General features: G+C 38.1%; 1 protein-coding gene across 9 annotated transcripts in view; it reads left to right on the top strand.

The window, feature by feature from the left end:
- The window catches only part of NSD1 (nuclear receptor binding SET domain protein 1), a 151,001-nt gene that overhangs the window by 100,153 nt on the left and 33,783 nt on the right, over positions 1-17,065 (top strand). For 8 of the 9 annotated variants that reach the window (XM_081135002.1, XM_081135007.1, XM_081135006.1 and 5 more), the window contains 5 exons: positions 12-130; positions 1,069-1,212; positions 3,866-3,989; positions 11,964-12,164; positions 13,949-14,128. In XM_081135002.1, coding sequence (XP_080991128.1) covers positions 12-130; positions 1,069-1,212; positions 3,866-3,989; positions 11,964-12,164; positions 13,949-14,128 — 768 coding nt within the window. The remainder of the gene's footprint in view (positions 1-11; positions 131-1,068; positions 1,213-3,865; positions 3,990-11,963; positions 12,165-13,948; positions 14,129-17,065) is intronic. The other variant, XM_081135005.1, reaches the window with a different exon arrangement.

Raw genomic sequence — 17,065 nt, forward strand, 5'->3', positions numbered from 1 at the left:
TCCTGTCATAGGCACTACCAAGATATTTGATAAACCAAGGAGGCGAAAACGACAAAGGCATGCTGTAGCTAAGGTGCATTGTAAACGAATGAAAAATGAAGACTCATCAAGAGAAACTCCAGGCTCAGAGGTATTACTCAGTTCCTAATCTTTTGATCTTCCATCCAAAGTGAAGCTACTTTTCACAGTAGAGGGCACATCCCTCTTTCCCTTGAATTTACTTAATAGTATTCTACTGAAATGGCTAGTGGATATAAGGAATCCTGGAGAAAAAGGATAGGCTGATCCTAGTAAAAATCCGTCAAGGCACATATGGCATCTGTGGGTATGACCTTTTTATAAGATCACATCCTATGTTCTAGGTGTCAGATGAAATTTCATGCTTCATCAGGAAGGTGAACTTTTTTCTAAAAACAAAAGAACACAATATCAAGTACCATATGACCCAAATGTTGCCCTTTAAAAAAGATGAGACTGCTGCAGTTAGGGGAAACACTCACTTGCTTATTTTTTAAGACCCATCAACTGCTTAATTTTCAAATAATATTTGTAAACATCAGCTTTTAGGAAACAGAGATAGATTTAAAACAATTTCCTTATAGAGTATCAGTGTAGCCATTGATGCTATGTCTGACTTTTACAACTAAGGTTAAAAGAGCCTTAGAACAAGTCAGGCTGGCATCACACATGATAAAGAGTATTTCTTTCCAGGACAATTTGAATAGAATGCCCAAGAGGGGCATTATTTAGGAAACACTGATCTTGGAAGGACAAATAAGTAACCAAATAAACTTAAGAATGTTTTCTCTCCCTTAGTGAAACCTTAAAATGGAACAGCTCAAAAAGTTCCAGTGGAACAGCCTCAGAGCAGTTAGTGGCAGGCATGAGGCGCCCACTACCCGCCCAATCACAGCAGGGTTAGAACTAACATTGCATGCAGTCCGCCCGCGTGATTGGCTGAACATCTGTAAGTGCTTAATGGCTAGACAAATAGCAGCCCAGAGGGAGGGGGTCAGATGGAGGAGACATCAATAATGCAGATGTGGGACATTATTTTTTCTCTGCAAGGGAGAACTGATGACAAACAGGATGGCTGCAAGCCCCAAGGAGGCTGTTGAAGAGGGCATAGAAAACGACCACGGGATGCCCGCATCTAAAAAACTGCAGGGTGAACGAGGTGGAGGAGCTGCACTCAAGGAGAATGTTTGTCAGGTAAAAAATGTTGCCAACTTGCCTTTTGATTTCATGCTTATGTTTTAAGAGAAGCCCTCTCCGTTTCTTGATGGCCCAGTCATTATTAGAATAATAATTTTATTGGATGATTACAGTAGAGTCACTTCCCTTGGAGGATTTAATAGTTTTTCCTCCCCACAAAAAGAGAAAGAGAACTATTTAGTGTCGGTGAACCACTTGCCCCTTGTTGCCCATGAGTAGATTTCCTGAAACAAGTCTGAGATGGGAGAGGTGAATCTATGGTTGCTCACTCAGAGATCATTTTCCTGTTCCTCTCCATGGGTGAGGATATTGGGGTTTCTAACGGATTTTTCAAGGGTAATTTTTGCTTTGAAATTTAAAACAATTTTTTCTTTTGCTTTAAAGTAGTAACTTTAGAGGACCTCCCATCTATCTGTATAATAACTTTAGAGAACCTACTGCTTGTGTTTTTCTAATTAATTCATAAACATTTCTACAGTATTTACTGTTTTAAGCATTGTACCAATCACTATAAATATTACATCATATCATATTAATTATAACAATCTTATAAGGTAGATTAATTATAACAATCTTATCATCATTATCCTCATTTTATAGATGAGGAAATAGGCACAGAGATGTTAAATAGTAAAGCCGGATATAAACTCAGGCAGTCTGGGTTTAGAGTCTTAATAAAATCACTATGTTATATTGCCCCTCTGTGAGATGTGACTCTGCTTTATTGTTGAAGAGCCTTTATTTCACTTGGGAGTAGAGTCAATTAATTCAATGGATTTTTTGGTTAGGTTCTCTTTTTATGGTCTTGATTTACCTTTGTAAATTCTTAAAAACTGGCCTGTAAAAAAGTTGAAGATATTTGTTTGTTTGTACTTTTTCTCATTAAAACAGCTAAAAAATAAAATTAACCCAGGCCTAGAATGTTATTATGGTCAGTGTAATTTCAGCTCAGTTTCTTTCACTATTATATGCATTTTTTGTGTGCGCACATACATTTTGATCAAAGAAGGTTGATCATATTTAATATTTAGACCAGTTCCCAAATACAGGGTTAGTCCTCAGAGACTGTTATTCCCACAAAGATTATTAAGAAAATGTGATTAAAATTATGGAGACTCAGTGGTCCTGTCTTGTTTAGATCAGTCTTTGTTTAAATCTGTTTTCCTTATGTAATTTAATAATAGTACCTCTTTTCACTTTTAAGTGTCCCACTTTGAAAGATGAATTACAGTTAAAGGGTTATTCTATACATTTGGTTGATTTGAAAAATGTATTCTTCAATATGTACTGTAATTGAAGTTTTCCTGTTTTAGGGATGAAGGTGAATTTATTGTACATTGAAGCTAATGTCACTTGGCACTCTGAATATACAGAACAAAATATATAACACTTATGGCATTTGTTAATTTTTATGTATGAAAATAGTGGATAATGGAAGAGCCAAATATGTGAGACTAGTTCAGACTACAGGTTGATTAAGATCTTGGGTTTCCCTCTTAATCTCTTGCTGCCTCTGGCCCTTTCCTTCCAAAGTTCTTCTTGTTTATTTTCTATTAAGTGGCCAAGGCCTGTTCTATTTCTTTGGCTTCCTGAAGATACTAGATTTACCTACCCACCTGTTCCTTTTCTTGTCTCTTGTCTTACAGAATTAAGTATAAAACTTTTTTTTTTCTTCCCATTTTTAGACATGGGGAAACAAGTCAGGATATTAGAGTAACAAATATTGGGAATTTGCAGAATTTTCATAAATCTTACAATTTTTCAGAGTGACAGATCTAGATAGATCCTTATTTTCTAAAGCTCTATCTTAAGTGACACCTGTCTTAGATGAGATCATCTGAAAAAGATGATACCTGTGAGATGACTCGTATCTCAAGAGTTGTTCAGATCTTAATTGGAGCCCTGTTAGAACAGTTGTGACCCAAGTCCAGCTAGATAGTATCTCTTGCTTGAACCTTTACAGTAGTCTTCTTGATCGTCTCTGCTTCTTTTCCCACCTTTTTACTCTTAAACTCATTTTCCATGTAGCAGTCACAGGGATCTGTTTTTAAATGAATAACTGATTTTAGCCTTCCCTTGGTAAAGCTCTTTAATGGAACACCTAAAATCTGAAACTCTATACCATAATCTGTAAGGTGACATAATCAGGCCTTTGGCACTGTAATACCTCATCTTCTACCACTTACAACTTTTGTTCACTGTAGTCCAGTGACACTGGCATTCCTTGTGATTCTTAGACATGCCATGATTTTTCCTGTTTGTGGACTTTCTGTATCTGCGGCCTTCTTGGCCCTTCTTTCAGATCACAGGGCTGACTTGTCATTCAGAGCCAGTCTGAGAGGCCATTCCTAATCACCCAATCCAAAGTATCTATTTGAGTTCTCTACCTAATGCTTATCATTGTCTCCTATCTTTCCTGTTTAAGTTTTTACTTGTATTTTCTATCCTTAGAGTATAAGAACCATGAGAGCCAGTGACGTTGTGCTACCTGGCATAGAGGAGATAATCATTAAATATTGACTGAATGGTTGGTGGGATTTTTTGTTTCTGACAAAGCTACTTACTAATCTTTGCTTTTATGAGGGCCTTCTTCTTTGGATTTTAAAAAAACTTTCTGAATAGACAAATCTGTTTTTTTTTCTCTTAACAGAACTGTGAGAAACTGGGTGAGCTGCTGTTATGTGAGGCTCAGTGCTGTGGGGCTTTCCACCTCGAGTGCCTTGGATTAACTGAGATGCCCAGAGGAAAATTCATCTGCAATGAATGTCGCACAGGTAAAGTTAGGTATAGAGGGGCCTTCCTCCAAAGAAGGTTTGAGTTTTAAGTTTTTCATTTATAGGAGACACTGTTTTGCTCTAATACTGGGCTAGTTGCTACAGACATAGAGATAGGTGCTGTACCATCTTTGCCCTCAGAAGAGCTTCTAAATTAATAATGAATGTACAGTATAGCATAATATAGTGCAAAAGTGTTGTAATGGAGATACATTTAAATGCTGTGTGAACAAAGATGAGCCATTGCCATAGAGGAAGATACCTGAGTTTGGCTTTAAGAGATAAATAGAATTTGATGTAGCAATGGGAAGGACAGAAGGTCTAGTAATGAAAGTAGAGAATATTTGGGGAATGGGAAGTGTAGGTTAGTGCCTTTAGAGTTTAAGATATTTTAGGGAAGAGGCATTGGTTAGTGATAAGGAATACTGCTAGGTTACTGGTGATGATTTATATTTCTTGATGTGAGTGGTAATTACATAAGTATATTCACTTCATAATTATTCGTAAATAATACACTTAGGTTGTATGTACTTTATAAGTAAAACTGTTTACCAAAAAAAAAAAAGAAAAGAATGTGATATTTTGGGAGAGTTATACTCCACAGAATAGGTCAGAAACTAGGAATAGTCAGATGAGACCAGACTGTAAAGCACTTTACAATTTGTGCCGAGGAGTTTTTTTTTTTGTTTTTTTTTTTCAGTATTATATGTGGATGGTATAGCATTTAGTGAAATAAAGGTGGAGTCTTATGCTCATAAGTCATTAAAACTGTAAGTATGGATAATACTGCCCAAAGAGGCAGCATCTGTAGAGTGAGAAGAAGGCCAATGACAGTGCCTGGGGATATCCCCTTAAAAGGAGGGTGTGGAGGATCTAGTCAAAGGATGCCTGTGAAGCCATCGGAGTAGGATGTCATAGGGAGGGGCAGATGTAGCAAAGAAACAAGATGAAGATCAAGAAAAGAAACAAGATCAAGGAGGTTGTAGAGTGAATAGAAGCTGTCGTATTTGACAGTGAGAAATGGTTGACTTTTTGCCAGAAGATGCACATTAAATCAGGAGGAGAGTGATGCATAGTAGTAGACATTCTTTCTTACAGAAGTTTGATTTCAGTGGAAAAGAGGGCAGTAGCTGAAGGAAGGATATTATAGGGTCAAGAGGAAGAACATCTTGAGTGTTTGTAGGATGAAGGTAAGGAACTGTGTAGGGAAATAAATATCCTTACCAGGAGAGTGAATAATTGGTAGAGTATAGTCACAGACAGGAGAAGATAGGAGATGAAAAGGTAAAATGGGAATGTACCATAGAATTGTGAGACAGGAGAAGCAAGCTGAAGCAGTTTTCTCGGCTTGGTGAGGATGATGGGCAAAGGTGTTTCTAACTGGAAGGTAAGAGTATAGGTTTAAAGTAGGCCCTGTGGGAAACAGAATTAACTGGTGTCTGTAAATAGGTGACCATGTTAGATTGAATTATTTCATCATTCTGCTGCTACCTTTAACATTGTGGGGGGAAAAGCTGGAGGACAAGATAGTTGTGGAGTTACTTTGTCAAATCTTACAGAGCTTCTTGCCTTTTGTGCCAGTGATTCAATTTTGCTAGTCTTTATTATGATGTGATATTATCTGAACAGGTTATCTAAGGCGAAGCTATGTTTTAAAAAATCAACTTTATTGAAGTATAATTTACCTACTATAAATGCAGCCCCATTTTAATGTATATCTTGATAAAATTGATACACCCATGTAAACCATAATCACAGGGAAGATTAGAACATTGTCATCACTCTAGAAAGGTCCCAGTCAACCCTTACACACCCCACCCACCCTCACCTCCAACCCCCTTCCCCAATTCAGGTAAACATTGATCTGCTTTCACATTAGATTTATTCTGTTTTAGTATTTCATATAACTGGAATAAAAGTATATGTGTTTTTTTTGTGTCTTACTCATCTATGTTGATGTGTATATCAGTAATTCATTCTCTTTCTTAAAACAGCCTTATTAAGGTATATTTGTACAAGAAACTTCACAAAGTGTACAATTTGATAAGTTTTGATGTGTGTGTGTGTTTACATACACCTGTGAAACTTCCACTCAGCCTAGTTATTTTGAGATTCAACAACATTGTTGCAGTTATTGAGAGTTCATTCCTGTTTATTGTTGGAGTAGTATTTCATTGTATGGATGTACCACAGTTTGTTTATCTATTCATCTATTGATGTACATTTGGGTTGTTCTCAGGTTGGGCTATTATATATAAATAAAGCAGCTGTGAACATTGAGTTCTTTGTATGGACATGTCTTTTTCGCTTGTGTAAATACCTAAGAGTAGATGGCTGCATCTAGGTTGGTATATGTTTAATTTTTAAAGAAACATCCAAATTGTTTTCCAAAATATTTGTGCTATTTTCATTCCTGTCAGTAATGTATGAGAGTTTCTGTTCTTCCACATCTTCAACACTTGGTATTGTTGGTATTTTTAATTTTAGCCATTCTTATAGATGTGTGGTGGTATCTCATAGTGGTTTTAAAGTGCATCTTCTTGAAGGTGAATGATATTGCTCATCTTAATGTGCTTATTTGCCATCCTCTTTGATGAAGTGTCTTTTTAAGTCTTAAATTTTTAAATTTTTTTTTAAAATTCAGGTCACTTATTTTCTTACCTGTTGAGTTTTAAGAGTTTGTTATATATATTCTGGATACAAGTCCCATATCAGATCCAAGTCCCTTTTTAGATTAGTCTCCCAATCTGTGGCTTGTTTTATTTCCTTTCTTTTTTTCTTTTTTAAAAAAGATTTTTAAAATTGATATTTAGAGAGGGAAGGGAGGGAGAGAGAGAAACATTGTTGTGAAAGTGAAACATGGATTGGCTCCTGCACTCCCCCTACTGGGAATCAAGCCCCACAACCCGTGTATGTGCCTTGACCAGGAACCCTACAAGCTACCCCATCAACTGAGCCGCACCGGCCAGGGCTTGTTTCATTTTCTCTTTTTTCTTTCTTTCTTTTTTTTTTTTTTATCCTCACCCAAGGGTATTTTTTCCATTGCTTTTCAGAGAGAGTAGAAGAGGAAGAGAGAGAGAGAAAGAAACATCCATGTGAGAGAGACATCAATTGGTTGCCTCCCACATACACCCCAGCCAGGGCTAGAGATTGAGCCTGCAACTGAGGTATGTGCCCTTGGCTGGAATTGAACCCAGGACCTGGAATTGGACCCAGGATCTCCTGGATCCTAGGTCAATGCTCAGCCGCTGAGCCATGCCAGGCTGGGATCAAAAGAAAATCATTGTGACCACTGGGTTAAGCAATATGTCTTAGATATGACACCAAAGTAAAGTCACAAAAAGAACAAACTGACCTTTGCAGGTCAACGTTCTAACCCCTGAGTCAAACCAGCTAGGGCTGGTTCCTTTTCTAATGGAGTCCTTTGAAGAACAGAAGTATTTAATTTTGATAAAGTCCAGTTTATCAGTTTGTTCTTTTTGTGACTTTACTTTGGTGTCATATCTAAGACATATTGCTTAACCCAGTGGTCACAATGATTTTCTTTTGATCCCAGCCTGGCATGGCTCAGCGGCTGAGCATTGACCTAGGATCCAGGAGATCTCTGTTTGATTCCCTCTCAGGGCACATGCCCGGGTTGCTGGCTCAATTCCCAGTCAGGGGTGTGCAGGAGGCAGCTGTTCAGTGATGACTCTCTCATCATTGATGTTTCTATCTCTCTCTCTCTCTCCCTCTCCCTTCCTCTCTCAATAAAGATATATTTTTTTAAAAAAAGATTTTCTTTTGAAAACTTCATAATTTTAGGTTTTACGTTTAGGTCTATAATCTAATTTGAATTAATTTTTTATATGATGTGAGGCAAAGAGAGGTTATTATATTTTTAAAACATTTTTATTGATTTAAGAGAGAGGTAGAAACATCAATTATGAGTCATTGATTGGCTGCCTCCTGCACACCCCCTACTGGGGATTGAGCCCGAAGTCCCGGCATGTGCCCTGACCAGGAATTGGACCACGATCTCTTGGATCATAGGTAGATGCTCAACTGCTGAGCCATGCTGGCCAGGCAAGAGGTTATTATTTTTGAGGGTAGGAAATTTTACCCTAGTTTTAATAAAGGAGAATAAAGGAGTCATTTCCTATTGCTATGGCTCACCCTGTTTTCCTGCAGTAGGGTGACCACACCATCATTTATTAATATTGGCTGCCAGTTATTCAGCATCAGGCAATAGTTTTCTTCTTTCCAAATATATTTTTAATTTTTTCCTAAAATCGTTATTAATTGGGTTGATCTCACTATTTATAGATGAGAGGTAGGTTATTTCAATGAGCTGCTATTTCCATTAAGTGCCAGAGACAAGATTGATGTTCAGTTTCTCAAGCCTGGGTTCTTTCCCTTACATTGTATTGTTTCTCAGACAGAGATTGCTTGTGTTTTCTTTTTTTATTTTTATTACAGAAATCCTTAGACATATACAAAAGTAGAGAGAACGGTTGTAAAGAATTCCCCATGTATTTATCACTTAGCTTCAGTAGTTATCAACTTTATTTCTGGGTTATTTTTCAAAAGCTTTAACAGTTAACTTCTAAAAAATACATATATCCATTGTGTGGCAAAATTATACAGTAACTCTTATGTGTCATCTACTACCCAGCCCCATTTTTCAAATTTTCCCACTTGTCTCAAAGATGTCTTTTTATGGTGTTTTCAATCAAGATCCAAATAAGACCCCTATATTGTATTTTTTATATGTCTCTTAATTGACAAGATTACTGTCCCTCTCTCCTTGTTATTTTTCCTTCATCATCATGAGTTTTATTTTTATTTAATTAAATTTATTGAGGTAACAGTGGTTAATATGAACATATAGGTTTCAGGTGTGAGTTTCTATGTTATAAGATCTGTGTATTGCTCTGTGTGCCCACCACCCAAAGTCAAATCATCTTGTCACCATATATTAGGCTCCCTTCACCCCTCCCCTCTCCTTCCCTCTGGCAGCCACCACACTGTTGTCCATGTCTGTGAGTTTCAGTTTTATATCCCACATATGAGTGAAATTATATGGTTCTTAGCTTTTTCTAACTAATTTTGCTACCATAATCTCAAGGTCCATCCACGTTGTCTCAAATGGCTGAGTAGTATGCCATTGTGTATATATACCACATCTGTATCCAGTCTTCTATCTCGAAGGTCACTTTGGTTGTCTCCATGTCTTGGCCACTGTGAATAATGCTGCATTGAACATAGGGGTGCATATATCTTTGCAAATACATGTTTTCAGTTTTTTCGGGTAGGTACCCAGGAGGGAGATTGCTGGGTAATTTGCTAACTCTATTCTTAGTTTTTTGAGGAACCACCAGACTGTTTTCCATAGTGGCTGTACCAATCTACATTCCCACCAGCACTGAGTGAGGGTTCCCATTTCTCCACAACCTCTCCAACACTTGTTATTACTTGTCTTGTTGAGAATAGCCATTCTAACAGGTGTGAGGTGACAGCTCATTGTAAGTTCTTTTGTTTTGTTTTGTTTGTTAATCCTCACATGAGGATATTTTTTTCCATTGATTTTTAGAGAGAGAATGTGTGTGGGGGGAAGAGAAACATCGATGTGAGAGAATGTGGAAAAGTTAGTAGAATGAATGACCATTGTCTCAAATAAATGACGGTGGAAAAATAGGGTGAGCAAGAAGACATACGAACGGCCAACAGATATATGAAAAGCTATTAGGGAAATGCAAATCCAAACTACAATGAGAGCCCTGGCCAGTGTGGATCTGTGGTTAGAGCATCGGCCCGTGCACCAAAAGGTTCTATTCCCGGTCAAGGGCACGTACCTGCGTTACAGGTTCATCCCCGGCCACAGTCTGGGACCATGCAGGAGGCAACCAATCAATGTGTATAAATTTGATTGATTGCATCCTTGAGCTTGTCCCTTTAACTTGTTTCTCTTTCCTCCATATTTCCTGGAAACTTGTAGTTGGATCTAGAGACTGGGTTAGTTTCAGGTCAGGTTTTTGGGGTTTTTTTCCGCAATGTGATGTGTACTTCCTATTCCTATTTATGTCAGCAAGCGTGTATTGTCAGAGTTTCCTACGTAATAGTGATACTAAGATTGAGTTAGTCATATTGTGAGCCTGCTAAGTCTGTTATAAAGTTCCTTACTGTGATATTGTTATTTATAATAAATACACATTTTGTCTTTGTTTAGTCTCTGGAACAGAGCTCCTGTAACCCTTGGAATTTCCTAAGTGGTGGGAGTGATAAAGATGTCCTTTGTATGTCTTTCGTTATGTTAATGAGGTGACTTTGCACCCATCTTAGGATGGGGGCTGGTTGCCTATAGAACCAACCTTGCCCTGGCTGTTGTGGCTCAGTTGGTTGGAAATCCAACCTTGGGTGCATTGGAAGACTTCACTTCCCAGTCAGGGCACATGCCCCATATGCAGGTTCCATCCTCTGTAGGGGGCGTGCAAGAGGCAGCCGATCCCTGTTGCACTCTCATATCTATTTTTCCATCTCTCTCTCCCTCTCCCTTCCTCTCTTTACAAAAAAATCCATAAACATTTTTTTTAAAAAAGAGCCCAACCTTGTGACTAGAGGGTTGGCATTTTCAGTCCCACCTTCCTGACCTAAGGGAGGGGATATGGACTGGAGGAAACAGTCTCCAATCATGCCTATGTAATGAATCCTCTGTCAAAACCCAAAAGGAACAAAAATAAATTTAAAACAAAGAAACAGAAACCCCAAAAGGATGGGGTTCAGAGAGCTTCTGGGTTGGTGAACATGTGGAGATTCTGGGAGAGTGGCGTGTTTGGAGAGGACATGGAAGCTCTGAGCCCTTTCCCCGTACCTTGCACTATGCAACTCTTCCATCTAACTGTTCCGGAGTTACAGTAAATGCTCCAGTTAACAGACTTTGGATTTAATGGACAAAATTTCCAGTCCATATTCATATATGAAAATTAACACCTGGTGAATTCTAAAATACTTTTAACCAATATTTGCTTATAATTTAAATTAACAGGTTATTTTTTTATTAACTTACTGTTATTTTTAATAAATTTTAGGGAATTGGCCATATGTTGGAAAAAACACTAGTAATTTCACTGAAATAAATAAATTTTACATATCTACAAGAGTCACCCCTCGTAAACAATGTTTGGGGAATGATTAGCACGTGATCACACCACATCACTCATGGTAATTGGTTCTGTTGTCCAATTGCAGAAAGTCTGTGGCATGACTTTCTGCAGCAGTTTTAATGCCTGCCTTCTGGCTAATGTTCATAGGAGAGCTAAGCCATGCTCCAGCTATCGTTTCCTGGAAAGCTAAGCTGTGCCCCAGACCTGTGCATTTGTTTACTAGCAATGACTTGTGAATGCACACATTTACTAGACCTATTCAGTATAAATTTAAAATTACAGTAATACATATAGAAAACTTTTCTGTGAAATTAAACTTTTCATACATACTTAATTTTAATTACACAAATGTGTCTACATAAGTAAAAACGGGTAAACTAACTAATTTGTCAGTTTCTTAACATACGCATTTGGAAAATCTACTTTATTATATACGGATTTTCGACTTTAACGGACACACCCAGTAAGTAACATGTTTTCCCTGAGTCCTATGAGCTTCTCTAGCAAATTAATTGAACCTAAGAGGGGGATCATGGGAACCTCTGATTTATAGTTAGTTGTTCAGAAGTACAGGTGACAACTTGAATTTGGCAATTGGTGTCTGAAGGGGGGCATGGACATGTAGATAGTAGAATTAAGTTGAATTATAGGACAGCCGGTTGGTGTTGCAGAATTGCCTGGTGAAGTGGGAACACACCCTACACCCAGCGCCCCCCACCCCGAGGTGGAATTTGGTGCGGAATTCTGTACTCACTAAATTTTCATCTAATGCTTTAGCATTGGATGAATTCTTGGATTGGTATTAATTTGTTACCTTCTTTCTCTTTCCTAGGAATCCATACCTGTTTTGTATGTAAACAGAGTGGGGAAGATGTTAAAAGGTGCCTTCTGCCCTTGTGTGGAAAGTTTTACCATGAAGAGTGTGTCCAGAAATACCCACCCACTGTCATGCAGAACAAAGGCTTTCGGTGCTCCCTCCACATCTGTATAACCTGCCATGCTGCTAATCCAGCCAATGTTTCTGCATCTAAAGGTATGGGTTTCTCATGTGAACCAATCTAATTATAAAATCTCAGTTTCATTGGCAATGGATGTTTCCAGATGCGATCTGGCATGTCTCTTCATTACCTCTCTAGTTTTTGTCAGAATACCAGTATTTTTATCTGAGAGAGAAGAGAGTAATGGACTAGTTGTCACCACATTGTATTCTATGGAGTCCTAACATTTATGTAATTGTTTTAAATATTTGGATTTTAGATGAGATTTAGTTTGAAAAAATGTTCTATTGCATGTCTTCATCACCCTACCTAATTCCATTAGACCAAAGTGTATTCTTCTCCTGTGGACCCTTTATATCTGCAGTTGTCAGATGTAATACCATTTAGACATGCATGTAGGTCAGAATTGAGGTTTTTGTTTTGTGTTGATTTGTTTTTATTTGTTTGTTTGTTTTTTTAAAATGGAAACGCCTATCTCGAAAGCTTTTTCCACTTCATAGGTGGAAAGCTGAGGTTTCTAAAACTGTAGGTGGATACAGATAACTCAAGTTTTTAAATCTGTTATTACTGGGAAAACAAGAATTTCTTTCTGTTCAATCATAGTGGGAATCTTACCGATTTTTCTAAAAGCCAAATATTGTGTCTGTATTGTTAAATGGTTCTGTGCCTAAAGAACCCCCACTTCACCCATAGGGGTTTGAGCAGGAAAATTTAGCAGTCGTGACTTTTTTTTTTTAAACTTGCTCAGTTTTTTAATTTATAAAATTGGTTACAATGTGATTATGAGAAACATTTGACAATGCGAAAGTGCTTGGTTCATTGTAAAACCAATCAAGTATTAGCTGCTTTCATAAAATGGATCAGTTACCTAACAGATCCTTTTGGTTGTGACAACCTCAACATCGAGGCCGAGAGTTAAAGTTATCAGCCCTCAGGTTTTGATATATTGGCTTTGACTTTTAGGTTGGCTTTTGTATGCTAGAAATATCTCTGAACTTCTTATATTATTTGCTAAATGGAATATGAATCTCTTCAGAAGGCCTGAGTACAGGTGGGCGTGCAGATAAAGCCACCTGAGAAGGGCTCGCTCACCTTGGTTGATAAGATAGGGAGCCCATGAGCCTGGCTGGCAAGGAACAGAACTCCCATCTCCCTCCCCCTCCTCTCCAGTCTAATGCATCTCAAAAAATTAATCTTTTAATCAGCCTGGCAATACTTTTGGTAAGTTGATTTCCAGGCCCTGTAGATATCATTAGTCTTAAGTATAGTAATTTAATTGCTTGATCAAAATTGCAGTTTCACCATCAGATACCTTCCTGTTTTCAGTTGTAATTGTAGATTACATTTAGGTGGTTTGGTAATGGTTTTTATTTAGTGAAGTATTTAGAGGATATATTTCATAAGGAAGGGGTGGAGGAATTCATTCAAGAATCATAGCACCAGGCAACAAAAGCAAGCAATAGTCTTCCTGCCAGCTGGCTTTTTATTCTGATATAGTGCACATCTCCACCTCCCACTTAGTTTACAGGTGATTCCAGGTTTCCTAGGAGTCGGGGCAGTGGTTTGAGAAGGGCTTTCCTTGGTGAGGTAGGCTTACTTACAGTTGTGGGATCTAACTCCTTATTTTGAAGTCACGTAGCTACCACCTGAGCTTTTCTTAGTGAATTGGGTGTTTAAGAGCACCTGCTCTAGTAGTGCTTCATTCTATCTGTGACATTTTCTCAGTACTAGCAAATAACTTGAATAACTCACAGTTAAAATATTTAATCTCTGTTTTTCTTTTGCTCCTCCCTGGTTTTCCTGCTTCTCATGTTTTTAGGTCGTCTGATGCGCTGTGTCCGCTGCCCTGTGGCATACCATGCCAATGACTTTTGCCTGGCTGCTGGGTCAAAAATCCTTGCATCTAATAGTATTATCTGCCCTAATCACTTTACACCCAGGCGGGGCTGTCGAAATCATGAGCATGTTAATGTTAGCTGGTGTTTTGTATGCTCAGAAGGTAAGACATAACTTCTTGATGTATAAATAGTCTAAAAAGAGATTAATGCAATACATATATATTTAAATCCTCAACCCAGGATGTGTTTACATTGATTTTAGAGAGAGGGGCAGGGTGCAGGAGAGAGAAACACATTGGTTGCCTCTAGTACTGGGACTCAGACCCACAGCCTTTTGGTGTAGGGGATGATGCTCCAACCAACTGAACCACCTGGCCAGGGCAGATTAATACAGTATTGTATTGTATTGTATTGTATTTATTTATTTATTTATGTATTTATTTATTTAAAAAATATATCTTTACTGATATCAGAGAGAGGAAGGGAGAGGAAAAGAGAGATAGAAACATCAATGATGAGAGAGTCATTGATCGAGCCCGCAACCGGGGCATGTGCCCTGACTGGGAATCGAACCTTGATCGCCTGGATGCTAGGTCAGCGCTCAACCGCTGAGCCACGCCTGGCCAGGCAATACAGTATTTTAATTGCAACAAAAATTTTCTTCACATTGCCATTACAAGAAATATTGGAATTGATGTCCTGAATTAATGATAACATAGCAGAACTTTCAAACTGTTTTGTTCCCCAATAGGGAGAGGTTTTATTTTTATTTTGAATAATGACTTGATTTTTATGAAAATGTTAAAAAATTGAAGCAATAAAAGGCAAGAAAAAGGAAACAGAATCACTCTTGGAAAATGAGGTAATGTGGTCAAATAGTATGAACTTCCAGTTATAAGACCAGTAAGTTTGGGTATATAATGTACAGCATAGTGACTATAGTTAACAGTACTGTATTGTATATTTGAAAGTTGCTGAGTAGGTCTTTTTTTTTAATACCCACTGAGGATATATTTTCCATTGCTTTTCAGAGAGAGCGGAAGGAGAAGGAGAGAGAGACATCATTGGTTGCCTCCTGCATGTGCCCCAACCCGGGCTGGGGATCTAGCCTGCAACCGAGGCATGTGCCCTTACTGGAATTGAACTCGAGACCCTTCAGGGCCGACACTTTAACCACTGAGCTAAACCAGCTAGGGCAATGAGAAGATCTTAAAAGTTCTCACCAACCAGCCCGGCCGGGCGTGGCTCAGCGGTTGCGCGTAGACCTAGGATCCAGGCGATCGGGGTTCGATTCCCGGTCAGGGCACATGCCCGGGTTGTGGGCTGCAGCCGATCAATGACTCTCATCATTGACGTTTCTGTCTGTCTCCCTCTCCTTTCCTCTCTCTGAAATCAATAAAGATATATTTTTAAAAAAAAAACACCAAAAAAAACTCACCAACCAAAAAAAATTAATATGATGGATGTTACCTAGTCTTATTGTGGTAATCATTTCACAATATATACATATATCAGGACATTATGTTGTACACTTTAAACTTACACAATGTTATATGTAAACTATATCAATAAAGCTGGAAAATGAAGAAAAAAAAGAAAGAACAAACAAACCCCAAATCACCCAAGTCTCACTATAAAAAGAAACCCTAATGCTTAATATTAAAAGTTATATTACTCCCGATATCTGTGTATGACTAGATAGAAACAATTCTAGAAGATGTTATCATGGTATAATTGTTGGGTTTTTGTTTTAAATTTACATGAATTTAAATGGAAGAAACAAAAGGAAAGTGAAGAAATTTATGAATTTCCTTATTATAAAGGATATTAATATGTTACTAAAAGCTCTTATGAAGTGGAAGAAAAGTAATTTTATATCTTTACATATATACACACACACATATGATACATATATATATATATACAATGCACACATATATACATACATATGTATATTCAGTTTAAAAATATTTCTCTTGTAGAACAGAGTCAGTATTATCCTTACACAATTTCTTTCCTTTCCTGATTTCTGCTAGTTAAGTGGAGGATTTGGTATTCATTGCTGGTCCATTTACTGTGATGCTTGTTGTTCTGAATTTTTCCCTTGGTTGTATGAACTTCTAAGAAGCACCCATAGGTGCTATAATTCTCTTTTTGAGGCTGTTTGGCGTTTGCCTGTGTACTAGAAGCACATGTTGAGTTACTTTACCTCTGTACTAGAAGCACATGTTGGCTTATTATAAATGTTTAGACTACATGCTTTTTTTTTTTTCTTTTTCTTTCTTTAACACTAGTGTGGACATTGCTCCACTGTCTTCTGGTGTTGAGGGTGGCACCAGTTTTCTTATCCAGTTTTTTTTCATTTCTTTTTAAATCAACTAAATTTTGTTGATTAGTAAGTTTTTAGGAACTATTTCTCTGACTTTATTTTTTGATTATCTACGTATTGATGATTGAATTTTATGAAAACTTGGCTGGTTATGAACATTTTGAGGGACTAATTTAGAAAAGACTGAACATGTGTTGTTTAATGAGCATCACCTTTGAGAAATTTGGGTATACTGAATAGTGCTGCCCTGGCCGGTGTGAGTCAGTGGTTAGAGCGTCTGCCTGCACACCAAAGGGTCTCGGGTTCGATTTCCGGTCAAGGGCACGTACTTAGGTTGCAGGGTTGTTCCCTGACCCTGGAGGCAACCAATCGATGTGCCTCTCTCTATATGCTCCTCCCTTCCTCCCTCCCTTCCTTCCACTCTCTCTGAAAAGCAATGAAAAAAATAGCCTTGCGCCCTAGCTGATTTGGCTCGGTTAGAGTTGTTGGCCCAGGGACTGAAGGGCCCTGGGTTCAATTCTGGCCAAGGGCACGTACCTCAGTTTCAGGCTCCATCCCCAGCCCAGTCGGCATGTGAGCAGGAAGCAGCCAATCGATGTGTCTCTCACATTGATTTTTCTCTCCTTTCTCCCTCTCCGTCTCCTTCTCCCCCTCTCTCTCTGAAAAACAGTGGAAAAGTATCCTCGAGTGAGGATTTTTTAAAAAGGTGCTAAAACCAGTAAAGGAGTGGAATTTTTCTTTTGCTCTCAAGATTTATCTGACATGACAA

This window comes from Miniopterus schreibersii (genome assembly GCF_964146895.1).
Source record: "Miniopterus schreibersii genome assembly, chromosome: 4".
Lineage (NCBI taxonomy): Eukaryota > Metazoa > Chordata > Mammalia > Chiroptera > Miniopteridae > Miniopterus > Miniopterus schreibersii.